The sequence below is a fragment of the Anopheles merus genome, chromosome 3R (genome assembly GCF_017562075.2).
Source record: "Anopheles merus strain MAF chromosome 3R, AmerM5.1, whole genome shotgun sequence".
NCBI classification, from domain to species: domain Eukaryota; kingdom Metazoa; phylum Arthropoda; class Insecta; order Diptera; family Culicidae; genus Anopheles; species Anopheles merus.
Window position 1 is genome coordinate 47493774 of NC_054084.1, and position 19555 is coordinate 47513328.

General features: G+C 39.0%; 5 protein-coding genes across 8 annotated transcripts; 4 read left to right on the forward strand and 1 right to left on the reverse strand.

Annotated features, from left to right (window-relative positions):
- The first annotated feature begins 788 nt into the window (after window positions 1-788).
- On the forward strand, window positions 789-8321 carry LOC121595946 (serine/threonine-protein kinase dyf-5). Of its 4 annotated transcripts, none has more exons than XM_041920438.1 (8): window positions 789-1076; window positions 2710-3322; window positions 3405-3739; window positions 5648-5819; window positions 5926-7250; window positions 7544-7804; window positions 7872-7981; window positions 8051-8321. In XM_041920438.1, the coding sequence occupies exons 2-8, from the start codon at window positions 3167-3169 to the stop codon at window positions 8125-8127; spliced, it is 2436 nt and encodes an 811-aa protein (XP_041776372.1). In that variant the 5' UTR covers window positions 789-1076; window positions 2710-3166; the 3' UTR covers window positions 8128-8321. The 4 variants fall into 4 exon arrangements, with proteins under 4 accessions (XP_041776372.1, XP_041776375.1, XP_041776374.1 ...); XM_041920441.1 differs by having other exon boundaries at window positions 789-995; XM_041920440.1 differs by lacking the exon at window positions 789-1076 and adding an exon at window positions 1334-1370.
- Window positions 8322-10627: 2306 nt separating this feature from the next.
- On the forward strand, window positions 10628-11499 carry LOC121595951 (cuticle protein 7-like). The gene is made up of 2 exons (XM_041920449.1): window positions 10628-10701; window positions 10790-11499. The coding sequence occupies exons 1-2, from the start codon at window positions 10690-10692 to the stop codon at window positions 11429-11431; spliced, it is 654 nt and encodes a 217-aa protein (XP_041776383.1). The 5' UTR covers window positions 10628-10689; the 3' UTR covers window positions 11432-11499.
- A 9-nt stretch (window positions 11500-11508) lies between these two features.
- On the reverse strand, window positions 11509-13390 carry LOC121595950. Its single transcript, XM_041920448.1, has 4 exons — window positions 13106-13390; window positions 12810-13045; window positions 11896-12093; window positions 11509-11835 (listed from the first exon to the last, which is right to left on the reverse strand). The coding sequence occupies exons 1-4, from the start codon at window positions 13343-13345 to the stop codon at window positions 11631-11633; spliced, it is 879 nt and encodes a 292-aa protein (XP_041776382.1). The 5' UTR covers window positions 13346-13390; the 3' UTR covers window positions 11509-11630.
- A 1732-nt stretch (window positions 13391-15122) lies between these two features.
- Window positions 15123-15971, forward strand: LOC121596629 (cuticle protein 7-like). Its single transcript, XM_041921728.1, has 2 exons — window positions 15123-15156; window positions 15288-15971. Exons 1-2 carry the CDS (start codon window positions 15145-15147, stop codon window positions 15969-15971), a joined length of 696 nt encoding a protein of 231 aa, XP_041777662.1. The 5' UTR covers window positions 15123-15144.
- Window positions 15972-17803: 1832 nt separating this feature from the next.
- Window positions 17804-18704, forward strand: LOC121597354 (cuticle protein 7-like). The gene is made up of 2 exons (XM_041923058.1): window positions 17804-17868; window positions 17957-18704. The coding sequence occupies exons 1-2, from the start codon at window positions 17857-17859 to the stop codon at window positions 18638-18640; spliced, it is 696 nt and encodes a 231-aa protein (XP_041778992.1). The 5' UTR covers window positions 17804-17856; the 3' UTR covers window positions 18641-18704.
- The last annotated feature ends 851 nt before the right edge of the window (window positions 18705-19555 follow it).

The following is a 19555-nucleotide window of genomic DNA, read 5'->3' on the forward strand; positions in this document are numbered from 1 at the left end:
AAAGTTATTTAATTGGAAATCTCACGCGATCTAGCTCCCGGAGTAGCAACGACAGATAAATATTGAGAAACAAATAAGTTTGATAAATAAGTCTAGATCAAAGCGTAGATGCGAATAAAATTTATAAAACATATATAAATACATAAAAATTAAATTAATAAATAAAAACTAAAAAGTATATATATAAAAAAATAGTAAAGTAGCTAAATACACCAACAAAAAAACGAATAAATGAATGAATAAAATATCAAAAATAAATAAATAAATAAAATTAAAAATAAATAAATAAATAAATAAATGTATACATAATCAAATAAATAAATAAATAAATAAATAAATAAATAAATAAATAAACAAATAAATAAAAATAACAAAAAAATAATGTATGTCGATAAATAAATAAATAAATAAAGTAATAATTGATTAATAAATATAAAAAAATAATAGACAAATATTATCATACAAAAACATATGTTGGAAGACCATAAAATATAATAATTCTACTTTAATGCATTTCAGATGCTGAATACACCCTTGGTTGTTGTTCGTCTGTTGTTCTGCTCAAGTTCATAACTGTTAATGCATGAAAAAACACCGCTGTTATGTGTCAATAGAACAGTACAATTGTGGCACATGCGTGGAGTAAGTCTCTTTTATTTACCAAACGATCGTATCGCAATGCAAGCAATTGAAAAAAAATTAAATCTTGTGCATTGTTTGTGCATTCATAGCCAAAAAGTTCTATGGTCATAAGTGTTGTCTAAATGAGACAGAAAGCAGATCCTTCGGTAATTAAACAGAAATGTTCCTACCATATTAAGGAGAGGCTTGCATGCACGTAGTGGTTGCCTAGGAAACGGATAAACAAACACGAGCTGGTTGGTACGCGTCTGTTCGGCAGTGTTTGCTAGAGACTAGTTGTAAGGGTTCGTTTTTCCTTAATGGTCGCTAAGGTTGATTCAATGCGTTATTAGTAAGATTGCACTGAAAGTCTTGTGCGTAATCGAATGTATAAAACTATACACAGTATGAAAAAAGTGTTGGTGTCGATGTCGTACAATATATTGTAATTTTCTGTAAGCATCTAAAGGATTATATTAGTGTCGTTGTTCTGTGCTATTGTAGTTGCGAGAAAGATGGACGTGGTCATATTGTGTGGATTAATTTGGTGTATCAAAAGAGGAGTTTTTTAAATAAAAAATAATGATAACATATTACGGTGAAATGTGTTGGAATAAAAGTTTAATGAAATTGATCTATATGATGGTTTGATGGTTCGAGTTGATGCGAATGGTTTAACTCGCTGGCCTTGTTCCATAGTATCCTATTGCAGCTCAAAGTCTACGTTTATGGTGTATCAAATTTCAACCGTGAGGATAATTTTACACCTCTTTTACCTAGGCACTCTGTGTAGCATTATGAGTAAGAAAGAATTATAGAACTTAGTGGAGTATAAGATTCCAAACAGACAAACAGATTGATATTGTATTAAAAAACCACACTTTAACAAAACAGTTGTGTTGAGGGTGACAGAGTCGAAAAACGAGGTCAAACACAACGTTCACATCGTTCAGCGCACCTGTACGGCGTGAGGGATTTGCAATGAAAGCGTAGCCATGGTCTTAGCAGTCCTTATTATTTTTTGCCAATATCGAACAGAGGTCTACGGTTGGTGTGTTGGTGTTTGTGGGTGTGTGTGTGTTATATAAAAAAGTTTCGGCGAGAGCACTAATTGGCGGAAAAGTTCGACGGCACCGAGAGCTCGACAATGTACGCATCGTCAAATGTAATGTTTGGGCACGCAAATGTAACGCTATCAGAAGTTGCGTGATATTTTGTGGGTTAAAAGGTTAATGATGTTCCCACCTAGTCCACATTCGAAACGCTTTACTGTAATTCGATTAAAAGATAGCATAACGAAAATTTTAATGGAAATGAAATAACGGTTAAACAAAAATAGTGTGTGTGTTAAACAAAAATGAATAATTATGTGAATGCATAGTTTTATCACAAAATAAAACATTACTAAAGTATGTTCAACCAGTCATTGACGAAAGATAACTTGAAGACTATACGTATATCCCGTATATTGTATCGGCTTACAAAACAATCACGAGCTTATCTGTGTGAACATCTTTCATGCGAAAGCTATGTTCAATTTTGTCTTTTGCGTGACGCGAGAAATACATGTTCCTGACCTTCCTGAAGGTCCACAGGAGCGGCGACTGTTGGTCAGAATATCATCATATGTTATCAATAGTTTAGTTTCCGACAGTGATAGCTAATCGATTTCCTATGCGATTTTGCCGGGGTAACATAACACTTAATATAGGGCAAAATAGAGAACTCATGTGGTTGTTACTGGCGGTTATGTTAATAGGTGAATTGAGTAGTAATTTATGAAACTGCGTGACGAAATATATATATTATTAAAAATATCTAATATAACTGCTTTCTAAATGTTTAAAGCTTTGTCGAAGATAGAAGAAGCTACGTTTCTTTTTAAACAATAAGTTAAGTACTTACTAAACTATTCAACGTGTTTAAATACAAGTCCTTTACATTAGACTAGAAAACAATAATGCGCTATGGAGAGTCCCTTAAAGCTAGCACAACCAAAATAATGACAACCCAACGAGATAGTTTCGCTCTATATTATTCCGTCTCACTTTTCTAATTCAATCAATAATTCAACCCCAAACACTGAAGGTTTCCACTGGACGGTTGGCTGGACTGAGTGCAGACACAAATGCACCGAATATTTATGGACCCTCTGAGCAAATAAATTGATTGTGCCTGTTAGTGAGCCAGTAAGAAAAAAGGTCAGTTTTAAACGTAAGCAAACGTTTCAAGACCTAGGACTATCCAGCTGCGGTGTTGTTTCGTTTGCAATGCGAAGTTGAACGGAAGTGGTCGTGCTGTGGTGTACCAATGGTGAACTTAAAGCTGCCTGTTTTGCAAGTGTTTGTGAATTTTCGGCCAGACAAGAATGAAAAACTAGAACATGCATGAGCCTGTGAGTAGTGTTGAATGTTGGTGTTTTACCCATTAAACCGTTGAAAAATAACAATTCATCTCTGTACAACATCCGCTGTGCTCTGGAATGTGATGGTGCAAGTGGTATAAAACAATAGTTTAGTCAAGGTACACGGGCGTGGTTGCAGCCATGAATCGATACCTGACGCTAAGTCAACTGGGAGACGGTACCTACGGTACCGTTGTCCTTGGCCAGCGGAAGGACACCGGCGAAAAGGTCGCCATCAAGCGCATGAAGCGGAAGTACTATTCCTGGGAGGAAGCGATGAGCCTGCGGGAGGTGAAGGTAATGCAGTTTCTTTGCGGGCCAGGCACTGTGCAACTGATTCAAACATCGTTTCCGTGTGCCTATATTCTTTTCCTTCCAGTCTCTGAAAAAACTTTCCCACGCCAATGTGGTAAAGCTCAAGGAGGTGATACGGGAAAACGACGTGCTGTACTTTGTGTTTGAGTACATGCAGGAGAACCTTTACCAGCTGATAAAGGACCGTGATACCCATTTTCCGGAAGCGACCGTAAGACTGATACTGCAGCAGATTCTAACCGGGTTGGCGTTTATGCACCGGCACGGTTTCTTCCACCGGGACTTGAAACCAGAAAACGTGCTGTGCAGTGGTCCGGAAACGGTAAAAATAGCCGACTTTGGATTGGCTCGCGAGATACGCTCGCGGCCTCCGTACACGGACTACGTTTCGACGAGATGGTAAGGGCGATGGTGTAAATACGCCGCTGGATCGGGTTATCCGATCATCCTTGTGTGTGAATAGTGTACAAATAGACATGTTTAAATGATGGGAGCGCGTACACATTGCGTGTTGCGTGGCCAATGTCAAAACATCATATTCTTATGAATTATTTAATCACCTTTGAGTAGCGTATAAAATTAGACCCTTAATTTTATCGGATGAGTTTTAGAATTTTCGGTTCTTTGTGATTTTTGTCATGAAATACACAATGACGCACGTAAAAACCAATGCTTTAGCCAGAACCATTTTGAATCGACTTATTACAACATCTACAGGGTCATACGTTTTATTAGCATTAGTAATTCATCATTACTGGTATTTTATTTTTTTCAAAAAGGATTATAATAAACAGTTTTAAGTTTTTGAAAAGATGTTGTATTGCATTCTTTTTCTTCTTTTGCGTAACGACCGGGACAAAAGTAGTAATTGTCAGCCTGCTACAGGCTTTTTACGCTCAATTTATGAGATGATCAGAGCAGATCAGATGGTGAGTCTTTGGTACTGGCGACGTTACGGCATGGGATCCTACCTGTTCGGACTTCGGAGTCAAGCAAAATCCCGAATAGATCCCCTTAACACTCATTTAACGATGTTGATTAAGCATACTAATTATTAGACGTGCTGCTACAGTTATAAAAAATATTGCTCTGATATTTTCTAAACTCCGCATTATTTATTGCAAGAAAATAGTTTTATGTTTTTTATATAGTATTCATTAAAAACATGACAAGCTTAGTAATAAAGATTCTAAAATTTAATTACACATTTATCAAATATTTTATGTAACAAATAAAATCTAAAGTTTTGTACGCTGAGGACAGATGATATTAATTATAATTAGCAAAAGCAAAATAATTAAATTGATTACCGGCGTTGCCGCCAAATTGTGGCTCTAACCCGGCGCTCTAGCACCAATCGAACACGACATCGAACATGAGAAATGTATGTGATTTGACATGTTTGTCTTGTTTGTTTGTGTCTGACGGTGCACCTCCATATGTTTATATGGGTTTGGTCGTGTCAGATGTCGTGTTCGATTGGTGCCAGAGCGCAGCCTAAGGCATGCATGACAGTGCGCATAAATTTTTATAAAATTTTTTTAAGGCATACATTTTTGACAGTGTTCATCAATATTTGACTTAAATGCACTTATTTTGATATCATGATAATTGTACAAGGTGTTTGAGAGATTCATAACAATTGTAATTTTATTTCGCATAAACAATTCAACCGTGTATACCGTTTAATTTGATATTTTTTTGTGAAAAATAATGAAATTTTATAAATCCATACGCCATTGTTTACACCTCATTACACATCATTACAACATCATTACACCATTAAAACGTCCAACATTTAAACGTACACCATTAAAACATCCAACATTGGCATAGCAAATGATATATTTTAAATTTTATCATTATAATCATTAGCTTCTTAACTTAAATTAATTAATTTTGCAATACTCAGTTTAAGACATCACGTTAACTGTTATAAATAAAACGAACGACAAGCAAGCGATTGGTGCGTACTGTAAAAAAATTATGCCTAAGAGGCAAACATTGTGACACGTTGTCAAACATTGGTGCCTTAGGGACAAAAATAGGTGAGCTGGAGACAACATTTTGTGGTAATGACTGTATAACACAACAGAAAAACCATTTCATGAAAGAATATAAGATCGAAAAGAGCCTAATTTTAATAACAGTTATTGAATCAATATGTTCCACTGAACATTATGTTCAGATTATTGGTGTGTTACGCATCAATCAAGCATTGAAATTTTAGCTTATAATATATAAACTCGTTCCAGCTGACCTATTCTAGAATGAATTATTTGAGATTTTTTGCTGTTTGTATTTCAGGTACCGGGCTCCAGAAGTGCTCTTACACTCGACTCGGTACGGCAGTTCCATAGATCTTTGGGCAGTGGGATGCATCATGGCGGAATTATACACGTTCCGACCACTATTCCCCGGATCCAGTGAAGTGGACCAACTGTTTAAAATATGTTCCGTCCTAGGCACACCGGACAAGGTGAGATGTTATTGCCGTTTCCGTTTTGCGCAGTTCAAAGTAAAATGCGTGAAAATACATTCTTGTAAGATGAATTTTCAATTAAAAAACTTGTTTTTTCTTTCAGTCCGACTGGCCGGATGGTCACAAGCTTGCTGCTACGATACAGTTCCGATTTCCAGAATGCCCCAAGATACCGCTGGCAACTTTGGTGACGCGTGCAAGTTCCTCTGGAATACAACTATTAGAAGATTTGCTTCTGTGGGAACCGGAAAAGCGACCAACCGCTCAGCAATCCATGAAATATCCATACTTTAGTTCGATAAAAACTCGTAACTCGGCAAACATCGCAACGAATGGTTTAACACAGCACAATCAATCACATAATGGTAACATAAACGGTGGTCCCGTGCTTGGTGTTCCAAATGCACGAGTATCTATTGTTGAACTAGCTACCAACACGAAGCATACGCGTGAGGCGAATGGGGGTAATGGACATTTCAATCCAATTAGCCATAACGAGCTGAACGATCTAAACTCAACGCTAAGCCTATCACGCGTGTCCGAAACGTCTGTCGAACGGACGTCTCACCAAACGCAACTGACTCAGGCCAGTCAGCAAGTGTACACCGAGGATGAGAAGGAAACTGCTAAACTTCAGAGTGGTATAAACTATAGCTTGCTGAACGACATGCTTAATGGTTATAGTGTCGGAATTGGATCTGCAGCTCAACAAAACGGACAGGGATTGACTAAGGTACTTCGAAATGGCCAATCGAGTACGTTCATCAAGTCTAACGGTTCCTACGACACCACTAATGTTGCAAGCGAGATGGACCAGGGTACTAATGAAAAAAATCCCGGATCCGTTGTCAGTTATGCTATCATTAAGCCCGCCGTAGTGCGGATTGATGATAACCGGCTAGCGGACGCACCCATAAAGCCAGCGGATGGTATCGGAATCGGTGGTAGAAAAGAAAAGGTGAACGATATATTCGTTACACGAAACAATGACTATCAGCAGTATCAGAGTGGAAATGGTATCACGAAAGTGGTAGGGCAACGCACTTTTCCGATCATTGACAGTGACGATTCGAGTTACTTCGGAAGCGGTTTCTATTTGCATAAGAAAACCTCTGGACAGGTGTTGAAAAATGGAACATCGGCCGTAAGCATTGGAGGTGGGAGTGATGGTGGAGGTGTCGGACTTGCCCGAAGAGCTGTTGGTAGTGGAGTATACAATGGTAGCTTTCTTAACGACGGCAAGGCATACAATTCATTTTCAAAACAACCGATGCTAATGACGCGGAAGACGGACGAAGACTTGAAGGTGTACCGTAATCGAAACGGACCGATGGATCGTGCGATTCACGGCCATTTTAGCAAAAGCTGGGAGCCATCACAACATCTAAGCGAGAGGCAGGAAGATGACTCGTTAGAAGAAATTTTAGGGTAAGTTTTATTATTCAGTTTGTTTTTTTTTTTAGATTTAGTAAATTATATCACCGGTCTCGTAGTGCAGTCGTCAACTCGTACGACTTAAAAACATGCCCGTCATGGGCTCAAGCCCCAAATGGACCGTGCCGCCATACGTATAACTGACTATCCTACTGTTGGGAGGTCACTGTCACTGTTGAGCCAAAAGAAGAAGAAGAAACTATCACACGCTTTAAATAAGCCTAAGGGGCATAAGCGCGACGAGATAAACAAACAAGTAAAAATATATTTAATTTTTTTCTTTCCAGAAGTCGAATAAAAGCATCTAAAAAATCTGCACACGATTTCAAGCTGGAGGATCTTTTTGGAACGCTATCGTTTAGCAAAGATTCAACTGCTTCCAAATACCCGAATACCGTCCCGTTTGCCAAGAGCTCCACCAAAACGATCGGACCCAGTGGTGGGATGGCAGACATTTTCGACAACTCTGATACTAAACCTTCCCATTCTAGTGCAAATGTGGTGCCTCGGCGCAAAAATCAGCAGCAAGTATTCGTATCAGATACCAGGTATGTGAGGGTGAGATATCTTGTTCTGGTCGGTTAGTGACATCTCATCATTTTTGTGTACTTTAAGTAACCTAAGCTCCGACAAATACAACGGTATTAATGCATCATTCAAGCTGTTCCCTTGGGATGACATACCGAAGAATGGTGTGGAAAAGAAACAATGGATACCCGACGGTGGTAAGTAAGATGTCGGTTGTTTGTACGGGAATGTTTCATTGAATGTAAGTTTGTTGAATAATATTTCAGGGGTGTTGGCATACGTTGGTACCGGTAACGAACACACAGGACGAACGGACTGGGCCGCCAAGTACCTGAGCAAATAAGACATGTCTCCAGTTGCACGTCTCATAGCATTATAAGATTCGTTCTTGTTCTGTCTAGCAACCTATCTGTGATAGATCAGCGTAACTTTAGACAATTTTGGTAGTTGTTATGTTTGAGTTGTATTAATGAAGTTATACATGAACGTCTTGTACAAATATATGATACACGATATCTTCAGTTCGCTGATTGTAATAGTTGGTAGTATGAATAAAAGTAATGAATTTTTCTTAAAATTCTGTATGAAATAATTTATTGAAATGAAGAAATGATTATGAATGCATTTAAAAATGAGGTCCAACTTTCTTTCTTGCTGGTCGTAGGGGAAGGTAGGTAAAGACGAACACCTTAAGGAAGATATTAAAAATTTATGAATATGTAAATACAACGACCATGAAGATGTGCATACATTATCTTTAACTCATGGTTTATGAGAAAATGTGATGAAACTATTAAGTTTCTATCGATTTTTGTGTTTTTTCATGAAATAAAAACATGGGTTTTTTCGTGCAGTTTTGAAATGTTCGGGTAAGACGGACACCTAATATGGAAAAGATGGACACCGTAAAGGGTAAGATGGACACCGAAGAAAACGATGGAAATTGAAGAGGGTTACAGTATTTTAACAAATTCTATTGCTTTCATTAGGAAATAACTCCGTGGATAGTCCGCGACCCCAGCATATTTGAGGGACTTGTTAATAGGTGAAACCATTTTTTCCATTGAAGATTGAACATTTCGATATTTGTAATCCCATAGTATCTCTCATCTATCTATCACAAAAAGCTATCCGTCGGCTGAAAAATTACAATGCACCCGGAACCGACAAAACAGGTCAAAAATAGAGGCGCACGACTAGAAAACGAAAGTCATTTAATTGTTACTGAGGTGTGGGATAGCGAATCGATGCCTTGTGATTGGAGTCTCGGCATTATCTACCCCATATACAAGAAGGGAGACAGGTTGAACTGCAACAACTACAGCCTACTCATGTCCTATTGCTACCACCAAAGGTCTGCGCCTGGAGGACAGGCTCGCCTGTCTGATTTTCATCCAGGTGCTAGAGAAACACACAGAAACACACGTCAGATGCGGCAAGGCCATTGTCATTGTATTGAAAAATTAAAGTATAGATAAAAACGCCTAACATTTCCAGGTTGCCTTGCTTTCCCAACTTCAAGTGATACACGTTTCTAAAGACACCAAAACAAACCGTGATTAAAGACTCATCAGCGTCGAGCGAGTAATAGCATAACGCATGACTGTTATTTTTACTGGTGTTCCATTTCTCGCGTATTTCATTACTTTCTGTAGTTGCTGGATGGTTTATGTCTTGGAAATACCCTTATTTAAGGTGTTTGATGAAATATATTCATCACCGATTGATATAAGAAGTAAAATCAATCAACAAATTCGGTGTCCATCTTTTCCTACGGCAAAGTGTCCGTCTTTCCCGCTTTGGCGTCAGCATTCGTAAACTACCAAAAACCAATATTTTGTATTTCTTTCAGTCTCGTTCTTTCGCCAGTTTTTTGCTTAAAAATCATGACTACTCATTTATCTAATAAAACTTCCGAAAATATAAACAATTTAAGTTACAGAGCTTAAGATCCGCAGTACACGATTGAAAAAATTGTTTTGTTCGTGAATTTAACCAATTTTGCATATATTACGCGAAAAATGTTCTCAAATGTGCTGTTTTACCAGTAGTTTGGATTCTGCATTGTTGAATTATTCAAAAATCACCTTTTTCATGCATTTATGAGAACTGTCCATCTTACCCGCAATGTCCGTGTTTACCTACCTTCCCCTAAACTACCTTCGTCGGGAACATGCATTGCGTAGGACATATTAACAAAACATCTGCACAGCTTTTCAGTCATGGTGACATAGGAATCGTGTTCATCTTGTTATGCCCTTGCTAACTGACACAACAACGGTTGCGAAAGTTCGGATATACATTCAAACGCCGTTTATACGGTACCATTTCTCCAGCAGTCCGTATACCATGTTTATGTTAAATGACAGTTCAATGCAAAGGTGACATTCCCTGCGGAGGAGGATAGTTGAAGAAACCATTAGCAGAGCATATAGTCATCACAAAAAACAATAAAATTACAGCAAATTTCAAAAAAATCATTGAAAACACAAGACGGCCATTGAAACTAACTAGGTTTTAGCAAACATAAAACAACATTAACTAAAAACTTCAAGAATTTGTGATAAAAATCATACTTTGACGTGTTATCCGTGTTATTCGAGTAATATTTGAGAATTTATTCCCTTACTGTACGCAATGATTACTGTGTAAAAAGATACAGCGCTAACATGTCTAGCGTGAAAACACTTGAATTCATTCGGAAAGTAAACCAACCAGAAAGTACTGGTGCGAAATGTTTTAGGTTCAGGCAAGTAAAAGTAGTGCAGTTTCTAGATAGTATCGACCCAAGGTCGCAGAGAGTAGCGGATTCAGCTGTAATATCCTGAGTATAAAAGGCGTTGCTCACGATATCACACAGCACAGTCACACTGAACCTCAACCAGCAAGCAATCCTGCTCCAATAATGGCGTTCAAAGTAAGAATCATTGCAATATTTACAAAAATACGAAACACATAACTAGAGCTTTATTATAGGATAACACTTATTCCTTTCCGTCTTGCAGTTCGTTCTGCTCGCTACTCTGGTAGCTGCCGCCAGCGCTGGTCTGCTTCCTGTGGCCCATCATGGATCGATCGCTACGTCTCACTCCACCATCCAGCACCATGCTGCTCCCGCTATCCAACATGTCGGATCGGTCCACGCCGCTCCGGCTATCTACCAGCACTCGGCCCCGGCTATCGTCAAGACCATTGCTCAGCCCACGATCATCAAGTCTGTAGAGCACCACGCTCCGGCCAACTACGAGTTCTCGTACTCCGTTCATGACGAGCATACCGGAGACATCAAGAGCCAGCACGAAACTCGCCACGGAGACGAAGTCCACGGACAGTACTCGCTGTTGGACTCCGACGGTCAACAGCGCATCGTCGACTACCATGCTGATCATCACACCGGATTCAACGCCGTCGTGCGCCGTGAGCCCTCGGCTGTGAATATCGCTCAGCCCGTGCACAAGGTGATCGCCCAGCCCGTGCATGTGACCAGCTATGCCCATGCTCCAGTAGCTCACGCCACTGTCCAGCACCACCATGCTGCCCCGATCGCGCACTACTCCGCACCAATCGCGCACCATGCTGCTCCGATCGCGCACTCAACCTCCAGCATTGTTGATGGACCGAGCCATCTGAGCCATCATCATTACTAAGCGTTAATTCAAAGCTAGTTTAATGTGCTGTTTAGGTTGAATGTTAAAGGTTGAAGAATAAAGTAAGTGCAAACATTTTAATTTCATTGGAAATAGCAAGTTTCAGTTTTATTTTCGCAGCTCTATAAATTTTGAGAAGAAACTATTTTATCAACAGCATTGTTTCATGCTGATTTGCCATGCGAATCAATGTTTTGTATCAATGTTTCGATGCAACAAGCCATTCAGTTCGGCTAACAGCTTTGTATCCTATTTTGTTGAATAGTCTTTTTGATCTTTCATTATTTCCATCGATGAAAGTATGCACATCTTGCTTGTATTGAACAGCAATATGTTTAGTTATAGCCTTTGCAAGAGTACATCCGTAGCCTCGATTGCAACGTTCGGGGACTGTATATAGGTGTCTACAAACATAAACAGAGTAGCTTTGTTTTACATTATCAAGATGAAGAAAAATATCTTACCCCACAGCGTCATGATCATTCTGGAACACACATGCTACTAGCTCTCCCGATTTTTTGTCAAACAAACCGAAAGCCCCGAAATATTTAATGGCAGATTCGAAGTACTGCTGCGATGTCCTGTAGCGATATGGCCACCATTCGTTTAATTGTTTGGCATGTTGAACTTGTAATGGCTTTAAATTTACGTCGGCTGGAACGCTGAATATGGAAAAATGGATCACATTGAGGGGTTATATGATCGCTTTTATTAATCTTTAATTTTTGTTACGTGATTGATACAGTGGACCCTCTCATAACGACTTCCACTATTAACATATTTTTTCCGTTACGTGCAATTTTAAATGCTTCAAAAAATATCTCTGTTAACGAATAAAATTTTGCATACAATTTTGTATGAACCACAAACGTGATAGAGCTTTGATGTTCGCAATCCATTAATCTGTAATGGATGTCAGTTGGAGAAGTGTGTTATAGCAGCGTTAAGTGAAAATAAACAGAAAATACCAACGTATGTTCTTAATAACGAATGCCAAATTTGTTGAAATGTTTAAAAGCTTTTTGACGTTTTCTGATTGATACAAAATGCTTCGTTAAAACCCTTGCTTGCTCCTGGAACAAAATTGTTTCATGTATCAAACAAATCAAATGAATCGTGGGAAACTATCTTCCCACGATTTTTTGATCGTACCTTATAGATTTTTGGTTCGTTCCCATAATTTATTGGTATTTTCCGATTGGATATCAATACAATTGGACCACATTTCTGAATTCTGAGAAACGGCCAAAAAATCGTGGGAAACTCTGTAAGTGAGTTATGGAACGAATTGAACTCGTTATGCGAGGATCCATTGTATATGATCGCTTGTGATATACAAATACGTAGCTATTTTGTAATGATCTATCTTATCACTTACATATAACTAAGCTTAGCAGCTTCTGTTTGTGGCATCCAATAGTTAACACAATCTGACGAACTTTTGAACTGAACTTTAGGTTCCACTATTAACTGAGACAGCTTTGCACGAATTTCACTGTTATCACCTATCACAAACATAGGCTTTATTTCCCATTTAATGTAAGTGGTGTGCTCGAGAGCGTGCGTAAGCTCCGTAGGGGGATCTTCGAATGTATTTATAAAGATGTATAGGTCCTGAAATTGTTGAATTTGGATTAAACACATGTTTCACTATAAAACACCATGAACATATACCTCTTCACGACTGATGGCTACAAAGGTTGCCAAACGATTTCCTTTCTCATTGTTGGGAATGTAAACAGTTTTTTGTAGTCGATGGGAGACTTGCTCCTTATCAGTGTCGTGAAGTGTGAGATTGGTACGTAAAATATTTTGCAATAGTGACAAAAACTGTATCGACTGTGGAAGAAATTGATTGTAGATGCCAATGAGATGTTTCAATTCCTCCATGTTTGCTGGACGTAACGGATCCATTACACAGTCCGTCTTGATTGTGTCGATGACCGAAATAAACTGAGCGTACCACTTATTTGTCGCTCCCACTCAAACCTGTCACGAGACGTAATAAACAAGACTACAAACTCTTACACCATCTAGTGAAATGCACGAGAGTGGTTTTACTCTCGTTTATGGCTGATTAAAAATTAAGAAGTGATAAGATAAGAAAGTACCTAATTGTGATAAAATGCTCTAGCAAGCTGTTATTAAGTTGTCCGAACAAGTTTGTTGCTATGGCATGTACATTGATGATACACAGATATTAATCATTTAATATTAAGAGAAAGTGTGTGATTACAGTTAGCAATGCTTCATATTTCGCAAGTCAATTCACGTCTTCATAAAATTTTGCATATGTTTAGGAGGGATCTAGAAATACGCAGGATTGAAAACATTAAATAAACATTAAATAGGCCATGGATGGATTAAATAACAAAAAATGGAAAATCATAAATAACTCAAATAAGAGCTAAACAAAGAAACCATGGCAACAACCAGTGTACCGATACTTACACATTGAAATAAAATATTCATAAACAACCTATACATACGAATAATTCTAACACGTTAAACAGGGTTTTGTAAAACAAAGGAGAGATTTATACATACAATCAAATAAGATGTACGTGTTTCATTTCATGTGCTCAGATTTTTTCCCTTACTTAAGATAAAGTCTCTAGCTCCAGCTCCAGCTCCAGCTTGTAAAGAATTAATAGAAATAGAAAAGATAACCACACATCGGTTAGTGATTAAGAAAGACCAAAACCAAACACGGTAGATTCACCAAACAAGATCAAATATTCCTAAAACATTCCGAAATTCAGCTGGCTTCAAACAGTACCATTCTTTGATTTAATTATACAATATATTTGTATGTGATTGTGACGATTAAAAAGAAGTATGCATGCGTTAATTAACACTCGTTTCCTTTTCATGATCCCTGTCGATCTCGTATAATACGATAGGATTTAAAGAGAATTTGTATTTTCATATTTAATTCAAAACTGTACAAGCGAACGGTTCGATTTCTTTAGAATTGTCTCCTAGGATCTCCTAGCTCGTCGAAGCAGTTGCGATTTTAACGGTAAGCTAAATAAGCAATTGCGGGGGCCCTATCAATGAGGGGTCCACGGATCTGTACTCCATTATCTATAACAGTTGATAGAATATGACACTGTATCGCCCCGTGGATAATGGACGTTGGCGCCCCGTGCTAGTCAACCACCGATCACCCCTCCCTCCCCCCACCCCCAAATTTAAGTTGAAATGTTACATAATCCAACATGGCTTCCGGGTACCCCCCGGTAATCATGTACGGAGGGCCTCAACAATTCTTACTGCTTAGGGCCTCCGACACTGTAAACCCGCCACTGCACCAGAGTCACTCTGTCCTATTCGAAAAGTTGTTTTTTTTAATTGCGCTACTTTTGCATTCCACCGAATCGAGAAGACTTGCAGAAAATTAAATGCTCAATTTGGGATAGTAACGCCTCCGTTATTCTTAAACCCGTTTTTGGTTTAATGCTTGGGACTCTGAAGGTTTTCAGACTTCAGGACTCTTCGCATGGCCTGGCCCGAGTTCCGCCGTCAACAGTATATGTTTGATGTAGATCAGTTTGTTAAGCAAAAATAGTGCAGTTTCGTGAAAGTTGTGTCTCAAGGACACAAAGAGTAACGGTTTCAGTTGTAATATCCTGAGTATAAAAGCCGTAGGTCTCAATAACAGACGGCACAATCACATATACCCTTAACCAGTCAACAATTCTGTTCAAATAATGGCATTCAAAGTAAGAATCACTACATTATTTATAATTTTCTCTTTCTGTTCTTACACAAGTCTGATGAAAACAAACAGAAACACAACAACAAAAACAATCACAGCACTCATAAATATCACTTTTTCCTTTCCATCTTCCAGTTTGTTCTGTTCAGTACTCTGGTAGCTGCCGCCAGCGCTGGTCTGCTTCCTGTGGCCCATCATGGATCAATCGCTACGTCTCACTCCACCATCCAGCACCATGCTGCTCCCGCTATCCAACATGTCGGATCGGTCCACGCCGCTCCGGCTATCTACCAGCACTCGGCCCCGGCTATCGTCAAGACCATTGCTCAGCCCACGATCATCAAGTCTGTAGAGCACCACGCTCCGGCCAACTACGAGTTCTCGTACTCCGTTCATGACGAGCACACCGGAGACATCAAGAGCCAGCACGAAACTCGCCACGGAGACGAAGTCCACGGACAGTACTCGCTGTTGGACTCCGACGGTCACCAGCGCATCGTCGACTACCATGCTGATCATCACACCGGATTCAACGCCGTCGTGCGCCGTGAGCCCTCGGCTGTGCAGATCGCTCAGCCCGTGCACAAGGTGATCGCCCAGCCCGTGCATGTGTCCAGCTATGCCCATGCTCCTGTAGCTCACGCCACAGTCCAGCACCGCCATGCTGCCCCGATCGCGCACTACTCCGCACCGATTGCGCACCATGCTGCTCCGATCGCGCACTACGCTGCCCCGATCGCGCACCGCGCTACTCCGATCGCGCACTCAACCTCCAGCATCGTCCATGGACCGAGTCATCTGAGCCATCATCATTACTAAGAATCATTCTAGTGGTGTAGTAAGGACTTCAGTAACAAAACAGATAGTTTATAAAAGCATAAATAAAAAGCGATTAAAAATTATAGCTTTGAATTATTTATTTAGATGTCCACTCGAGACTTTAAACCATATCTTAAGATGTATATAATTTTAAATCATATCCTTATTACTTATATTCTGTTTTGTAAGCAATTTTTGCTTGTAGCCTTATCCAGAGTATTTTCCGTAATGAATTTCCAATTGATTTTACTTTCGTTTGCCTCTAATTTGTTTCTCATGACTTTTTTGTGAGTATGTAAAAATCTGTTATATCCTTACGAAAAACTTAAAATGAACCTGACTCTCACTTGTTATCCTACATACCGGACTGTTTGAAACATTTGTATTTTTTTATTCTTCTTAGCGTTTGCATTTACAGATAGCCCCGAAATACGCTGTACCTATTATACGCGGATTCGGAGATACGCGGTTTACTAAATTTGACAGTTCTATGAGTAAATTGTATCATATCAAATAATCAGAATCATAAGCAGTACGGCAAAGCCATTCCTCATGAATAAAAATAATAATATTAATCAAAATCAGAATCATATGAAATAACTAATTTAGTGAATTAAATCTCCCATTACATGTACAATTACACAAAAATTGGCTACATTTTGGATGGAGACTGAGTTATTCAACTTACGCGGAAATCCTAAATACGTAGTTTATTCTCGATTCTTCTCGCGTCATAACTAGTGACTCTGCTTTGAAAAAAAACATCCAGTTACAACTATTTAGAATAACTATAATTCTTAGTAGTATTAATTCATTCCGACGACCAGTTATTTAAGCAAGTTAATGTTAACAAAATACGTTTGATAACCCAGTCCATTTCCATTTCGTTATGACGCCCAGTTATTATTTATTTTTGGATAGTTACTTTTGACTAGTTATTTTTAAACAGTTACTCCTACTAGTGAACGTCCGCAAGCCTACTGCTAATACATTGCCATTACATTTTGTAGATGGAATTGGAATTGGTGTGTCAAAATGTGTTACAAAAGAAGAAAAAGAATTAAACAAAAAAAAACATATTCATTTAAATGAAAGGTAGAACAAACTTAGATAAGCTTTTATCGTGAGAAGAATCGTTTCAGTTGTTCGAACAGAAAGAAATTATACAATTGTTCGCAATTATTCATCAAAAATATGAATGTGAAATTCAATATCACGGCACTATCTATATCCACGGAGTTCGTCTTTATCTACGACATAATTCTACTTTCCTATTGTTGAACATGTTTCGAAGTGGTGCAACTGTAAATAAATATAAATTAAAAAAAAAGCCCCCAAAGGTTTGAAACGGATAATCTTTCTTCAAAGTATTCTATAAACAATCAGGCTATACCGGCAGATGGCACCTTTGTAGTGACTACAGTTTCTCTGCTAATTTCAGTAATTCGTTTTACGTTTTATTAATATAAAATAGCTTAAAATCATACATATTTGTACCAACCGTTCACTAACAAATTCCATCCGCCCGTCTATCCCAAAAAGAACGTTTTCCTAGTCGTAACCGATGGAGGTGTGTCCAATCCAGACTGGTTCTTTTACTTTCATCGTATTTTAAGGGACCAAAATGTTGTGCTTGTTGGGTATGTACTTGTTTATCTTTTGTTTCTTCCTATACTTGATGTAGATCAGTTTTGGCAAGTAAAAGTAGTGCAGTTTCGCACAGTTTCGTGATAGCCTTGTCTCAAGGACGTATACAGAAGTCTCGATTTCAACTGTATCGAGCGTTACAGACTCCCATTTAACACTTAGTATAAAAGGCGTTGGTCACGATATCACACAGCACAGTCACACTGAACCTCAACCAGCAAGCAATCCTGCTCCAATAATGGCGTTCAAAGTAAGAATCATTGCAATATTTACAAAAATATGAAACACACAACTAGAGCTTTATTAAAGGATAACCCTTATTCCTTTCCATCTTCCAGTTCGTTCTGCTCGCTACTCTGGTAGCTGCCGCCAGCGCTGGTCTGCTTCCTGCGGCCCATCATGGATCAATCGCTACGTCTCACTCCACCATCCAGCACCATGCTGCTCCCGCTATCCAACATGTCGGATCGATCCACGGCGCTTCGGCTATCTACCAGCACTCGGCCCCGGCTATCGTCAAGACCATTGCTCAGCCCACGATCATCAAGTCTGTAGAGCACCACGCTCCGGCCAACTACGAGTTCTCGTACTCCGTTCATGACGAGCACACCGGAGACATCAAGAGCCAGCACGAAACTCGCCACGGAGACGAAGTCCACGGACAGTACTCGCTGTTGGACTCCGACGGTCACCAGCGCATCGTCGACTACCATGCTGATCATCACACCGGATTCAACGCCGTCGTGCGCCGTGAGCCCTCGGCTGTGCAGATCGCTCAGCCCGTGCACAAGGTGATCGCCCAGCCCGTGCATGTGTCCAGCTATGCCCATGCTCCAGTAGCTCACGCCACAGTCCAGCACCATCATGCTGCCCCGATCGCGCACTACTCCGCACCGATTGCGCACCATGCTGCTCCGATCGCGCACTACGCTGCCCCGATCGCGCACCACGCTACTCCGATCGCGCACTCAACCTCCAGCATCGTCCATGGACCGAGCCATCTGAGTCATCATCATTACTAAGAATCATTTTAGTGGTGTAGTAAGGACTTCAGTAACAAAACAGATAGTTTATAAAAGCATAAATAAAAAGCGATTAAAAATTATAGCTTTGAATTATTTATTTAGATGTCCACTCGAGACTTTAAACCATATCTTAAGATGTATATAATTTTAAATCATATCCTTATTACTTATATTCTGTTTTGTAAGCAATTTTTGCTTGTAGCCTTATCCAGAGTATTTTCCGTAATGAATTTCCAATTGATTTTACTTTCGTTTGCCTCTAATTTGTTTCTCATGACTTTTTTGTGAGTATGTAAAAATCTGTTATATCCTTACGAAAAACTTAAAATGAACCTGACTCTCACTTGTTATCCTACATACCGGACTGTTTGAAACATTTGTATTTTTTTATTCTTCTTAGCGTTTGCATTTACAGATAGCCCCGAAATACGCTGTACCTATTATACGCGGATTCGGAGATACGCGGTTTACTAAATTTGACAGTTCTATGAGTAAATTGTATCATATCAAATAATCAGAATCATAAGCAGTACGGCAAAGCCATTCCTCATGAATAAAAATAATAATATTAATCAAAATCAGAATCATATGAAATAACTAATTTAGTGAATTAAATCTCCCATTACATGTACAATTACACAAAAATTGGCTACATTTTGGATGGAGACTGAGTTATTCAACTTACGCGGAAATCCTAAATACGTAGTTTATTCTCGATTCTTCTCGCGTCATAACTAGTGACTCTGCTTTGAAAAAAAACATCCAGTTACAACTATTTAGAATAACTATAATTCTTAGTAGTATTAATTCATTCCGACGACCAGTTATTTAAGCAAGTTAATGTTAACAAAATACGTTTGATAACCCAGTCCATTTCCATTTCGTTATGACGCCCAGTTATTATTTATTTTT